Source organism: Nicotiana tabacum, chromosome 11 (assembly GCF_000715075.1).
Source record: "Nicotiana tabacum cultivar K326 chromosome 11, ASM71507v2, whole genome shotgun sequence".
Classification (NCBI taxonomy): domain Eukaryota; kingdom Viridiplantae; phylum Streptophyta; class Magnoliopsida; order Solanales; family Solanaceae; genus Nicotiana; species Nicotiana tabacum.
The window spans coordinates 156,569,174-156,574,696 of NC_134090.1; the positions used below are offsets into that span (position 1 = coordinate 156,569,174).

General features: G+C 44.0%; 1 protein-coding gene across 1 annotated transcript; it reads left to right on the forward strand.

The window, feature by feature from the left end:
* The first annotated feature begins 4,414 nt into the window (after positions 1-4,414).
* LOC142166081 (uncharacterized) lies at positions 4,415-5,074 on the forward strand. Its single transcript, XM_075224497.1, has 2 exons — positions 4,415-4,538; positions 4,632-5,074. Exons 1-2 carry the CDS (start codon positions 4,415-4,417, stop codon positions 5,072-5,074), a joined length of 567 nt encoding a protein of 188 aa, XP_075080598.1.
* Positions 5,075-5,523: the final 449 nt, after the last annotated feature.

Sequence of the window (5,523 nt, forward strand, 5' to 3'; positions counted from 1 at the left end):
AAATCCTCAGAAAGCTTCCGAGAGTATGCAGTTAAATGGCATGAGCATGCATCTAGGGTAAAGCCTCTGATGGATGAGGTTGAAATGGTCACAGTTTTCCTTCAACCTTAGGAATCTGACTACTTCCAGAATATGATGTCCGCAATGGGTAAACCGTTCGCTGAAGCTATCAAGATTGGTAAAATGGTTGAAAATTGGCTAAAAACGGGTCGAATTCTAAGCCAATCCGCTATCAGAGCTACCTACCAAGCCATTCAGGGTGGGTCTAGGGGAATAGCAAAGGGAAAGAAAAGAGAAGAAACATTCATGGCAGTGTCGGATGCAAGGAGAAATTGTACCCCCCGATCCCTTTTCTCAGAAAGGACCCCGCAACACTATTACCCTCACCAAGATTTGACCTATACTCCTCAGCCATACTCGGTCATGAATGTTCAGCCTTATGTCCGGCCACAGCAACAAGCCAACAGAAATCATGCTCCATTTCCTAGAAACCAACCTCCTTACCAAACCCACTACAACCCCGTCCTCCACAAAATAATTTCCACCCTCATGAACCACCCAAGAGGCCAAATTTCACACCAATTGGCGAAACCTACTCCAGCCTATTACCAAATCTTGTTCAAATGGGTCTGTTACAGCCTGTTCCTCAAACCAGACAAAACCCAACATCACTCGCTTACAGAGCCGGTACCCGATGCGCTTATCACTCGGGGGCAGAAGGGCATGACACGGATGATTGCTGGACTCTAAAGAGAGTTGTGGAGAACTTGATAGAACAAAGAAAGATAGTGCTAAGGGATGAAGATGTTCCCAATGTGACCAACAACCCACTGCCAGCCCACAACAACGTGCCGGTAATTGGAATAATTTGTAAGGATAAGGAATTTGACCCAGCATTGAAGGCCATCATTGCCATTGCTGACGAAGAAAAGAAACCAAAAGCTGCCCCAAAGCAAGATAAAGGGGAGAAAAAGAAAGAAACCACCCCTCCAAAGTCAGAGAAGAAAATTGAAGTTGAGACCGGGGCAACGCCTCCCAAAGATGTTGTTCTCTACGTACCTCAAGGCCGTAAAGAAAAGCAGATGACATTGAGTCCTCCCAGGAGATTCAAGCTGAACAAAACAACCCAGATGTATGTGCCCAAGGGGGCTTATGTGATGCGGGGGCCAATTAGGCCATCGAGGCTGAATGAGCCCGTGGTTATTGGACACGCGCCACAGAAGCCCATGAAAGATCCTACTGCTGTGCCCTGGAAATACAATAAAATAGTGGTGACCTATAAAGGCAAAGAAATCCCAGCAGAAGTTCAAGAAAATAACCCTGTTGAAAAGTATTCCAATTTAGAAGAGGTGAACAACGCAATCTCTTCCCACTTAAAAAGCCCGTGAGTGCCGAAGAAGTGGAGGCTTTCTTTCAAAACATGAAAATGGCAGATTATGAGGTGATTGACCAGCTTCGAAAATTTCCCGAACAAGTCTCCTTGTTGGCTTTGTTGATGAACTCCGCCGAACATCGGAAGGTATTGATCAAGACCCTTAACGAAACATATGTGCCTGTTGACACTTCTGTAGAGCAGTTGGAGAGAATGGCAGAGAGATTTTTCGCAATCAACCAGATCACTTTCAGCAAAAATGATTTACCCTCAGAAGGGGCCGCACATAACAAAGCCCTGCACCTGACAGTCAAATGCAAAGGGCACTACGTGAAAAGGGCAATGCTGGACGGAGGCTCTAGAGTAGACATTTGCCCACTTTCAACTTTACAGCGCATGGAAATTGGGACCTAAATAATCCGACCCAACAATGTCTGTATGCGTGCCTTCGATGGCATCAAAAGGGACACAATTGGAGAGATCGATCTAATTCTGACCATCGGCCCAGTAGACTTTGAAGTAACCTTCCAGGTTCTAGACATGGACACATCCTACAACTTTCTTTTGGGAAGGCCATGGATTCATGCAGCGGGGGCTGTACCCTCCACTCTTCATCAGATGGTGAAGTTCTAGCATAAGGACCAAGAGATCATGGTCCACGGAGAAGATGATCAATCAATTTATCGGGACCCATCAGTCCCATGTCTTGAAGCAAGAGAGGGGAGTGAGCACATAGTTTATCAGGCTTTTGAAATTGTGGTTGCAGATTAGTACAAAGAAGGAAAACCTTGCCCCCCAACCTTTCCTTTCTAATGCATCAATCATAGTGGCCAAAGAAATGATCCGACATGGTTTCAAACTGGGGAAGGGACTTGGGAAATCATTGCAAGGGATAGTTGAACTTATCACCCTGCCCACCGTTGAAAAGTCCTTTGGGGTAGGCTTCCGACCCACTCCAGCTGATATAAGATGGGCAAATGATAAAAAGAATGATGGCTGGGTTTTGCCTCAGCCGGTTCCGCATCTTTACAGAACATTTGTCAAGCCAAAATACTAGAAGAAAGAAGAAGATGAGGCCTTTACTGCCGAAGAGATTGAAGAGATCTGTGGGGCAATAAGAAAGATACTATATGAAACCCACATGGTCCAGCCAGGGGAGGGCTCAAGCACCACTGAGGTGTTGTATATGGGACCCAATGCCAAGCTGCAGAATTGGAAGGCTACGCCATTCCCAATCAGGCGGGAGTACTTGTCCTGCCACTTTTTCTGCATCACGAGTTATTTCGGGGTGTAACTCGGATGTTTTTCTTTAGTTTCCTGTCTTTAAATACTAATGTGAACCCTGTTATCTTCAAAATTCAATGAAATGAAATTAATATTTCATCGTTTATCTCTCTTCATTCTTTCTGATTTTTGTTATTTTTTTTCTTATTTCTTCTTTCAGTCCTAATAATGCGGCTTTAAATAACATGACATGCTTGCGGACTTCATGCCCAGATCCAAACACGCTGTCTAACTGCGAAATAATGAACCAAGAATCGGAATATGATGAAGAAGAGGCTTTTAAGGAAATAAATCGAGAATTGGAACAATTTGAGAATAAACCTAAGCCAAACTTAAATGAAACCGAGCCAGTTAATTTGGGTAGCTCTGAAGAAGTCAAAGAAACCAAGATAAGCATTCATACAGATGAAAGAACCAGGGACTCATTGATCAAACTTTTGTTTGAATTCAAAGATGTGTTTGCTTGGTCATACGATGACATGCCAGGATTAAGTGTCGATCTAGTGGTCCATAAATTGCCAACCTACCCCGATTATTCCCCTATCCAGCAAAAATAGAGGAAGTTCAAAGTTGATATCAGTGACAAGATTAAAGAAGAAGTCACAAAACAGTTAAAGGCGGGAGTGATCCGAGTGGTCCGATACACCACATGGCTGGCTAATATAGTTCCTGTGCCAAAAAGATGGGAAAATCCGGGTTTGCGTTGACTACCGAGATCTTCACAAAGCAAGCCCCAAGGACAATTTCCCTTTGCCAAACATCCACATCCTTGTTGATAACTGCGCCAAACATGAAATATAGTCTTTTGTGGATTGTTACGCAGGATACCACCAGGTGTTGATGGATGAAGAAGATGCAGAAAAGACAGCTTTCACCACACCTTGGGGCACTTACTGTTATAGAGTCATGCCATTTGGTCTAAAAAATGCCAGGGAAACCTACATGAGGGCCATGACTGCCATTTTTCATGATATGATGCACCAAGAGATAGAGGTATATGTGGACGATGTAATCATCAAATCCAAAACCCAGGACGACCATGTTCGGGACTTGAGAAAATTCTTTGAGTGGTTGCGCATATATGATTTGAAACTGAACCCAGCCAAATGTGCATTTGGAGTACCATCCGGCAAACTCTTGGGATTCATAGTCAGTCGGAGGGGCATCGAGTTAGATCCAACAAAGATAAAGTCTATTCGGGATTTGCCTCCTCCAAGAACCAAGAAAGATGTTATGAGTTTTTTGGGAAGATTGAATTACATCAGTCGTTTCATCGCTCAGTTGACCTCCATGTGTGAACCCATATTTAAGTTGTTAAAGAAAGATGCGGCAATCAAATGGACAGTTGAATGTCAAGAAGCTTTTGATAAAATCAAGGAATATCTGTCAAATCCGCCAGTCTTGGTCCCACATGAGCCAGGAAGGCCTCTGTTCTTGTACCTGACCGTCTTGGAAAATTCTTTTGGTTGTGTCCTCTGGCAACATGACGTGACCGGAAAGAAGGAGCAGGCCATTTACTATCTGAGCAAGAAGTTTACTAGTTACGAAGCCAAGTACACTTTATTGGAAAGAACTTGCTGTGCTTTGACATGGGTCGCTCAGAAGCAGAGGTAATATTTGAAAGCTTACACCACCTACCTCATAACCACGTTGGATCCTTTAAAGTATATATTTTAAAAACCAATGCCCACTGGGAGATTAGCAAAGTGGCAGATCTTGCTCACGGAGTTTGACATAGTCTATATCACTCGAACGGAAATGAAATCCCAGGAGTTAGCGGATCATTTGGCTGAGAACCCGATTGATGATGAGTACCAACCTTTGAGAACTTACTTCCCAGATGAAAAAGTAAATTCAGTTGAGGCAATATCTGAAGACGCTCGTGCTTGGAAAATGTTCTTTGATGGGGCGGTAAATGCAAAAGGTGTTGGAATTGGGGCAATTTTGATCTCACCCACTGGTCAGCACTATCCAGCCACAGCTCGGCTTCGTTTCTTCTATACAAACAACATCGCCGAGTATGAAGCCTGCGTTATGGGTCTAAACATAGCAATCGACCAAAATGTCGAAGAGTTGTTGATCATGGGAGACTCAGACCTGATTATCCGGCAAGCCCAAGGAGAATGGGAAACCCGAGATGTTAAGCTTATCCCTTACAAGAAGCATGTGGAAGACCTCGACAAGCGATTCAAGTCAATAGAGTTCAGGTACATTCCTCGTTGTCACAACGAATTAGCCGACGCACTTGCTACTTTGGCCTCAATGCTGCCATATCCCGGCAATGCTCACATAGATCCCTTGGAAATTCAAATTCGGGAAAGGCATGGTTATTGTAATACAATTGAAGCAGCACCAAATACCCAACCATGGTACCATGACATCCAAAAGTTTCTGAAAACTCGAGAATACCCCGAGTAAGCCAGTGGAGACCAAAAGAGAACCATTAGACGACACGCTAGTGGTTTCTTTTTGAGTGGGAATGTCTTGTACAAGAGAACTCCGGACCTCAATTTGTTAAGATGTGTTGACGCAGAAGAGGCTGGAATTATCATGCATGAGGTACATGCGGGAGTATTCGGGCCCCACATGAACGAGTATGTTTTAGCAAAGAAAATCTTTCGAGCGGGTTATTACTGGATGACCATAGAAAAGGACTATTTTAGTTTCGTTCGGAAGTGTCATCAGTGTCAGGTGCACAGTGATTTGATTCATGCACCTCCCACAGTACTGCATCCCATGTCTGTACCTTGGCCATTTGTTGCCTGGGGCATGGACGTCATTGGGCCAATCGAGCCGAAAGCCTCAAATGAACACAGATTCATACTAGTTGCCATTGACTACTTTACAAAATGGGTCGAAGCAATCAC

Coding starts and splice junctions, on each gene's coding strand:
- LOC142166081 (XM_075224497.1), top strand. CDS start 4,415: ATGAAATCCCAGGAGTTAGCGGATCATTTGGCTGAGAACCCGATTGAT. Junction 4,539..4,631: donor GGCAATATCTGAAGACGCTC/GTGCTTGGAAAA, acceptor AGCACTATCCAG/CCACAGCTCGGCTTCGTTTC.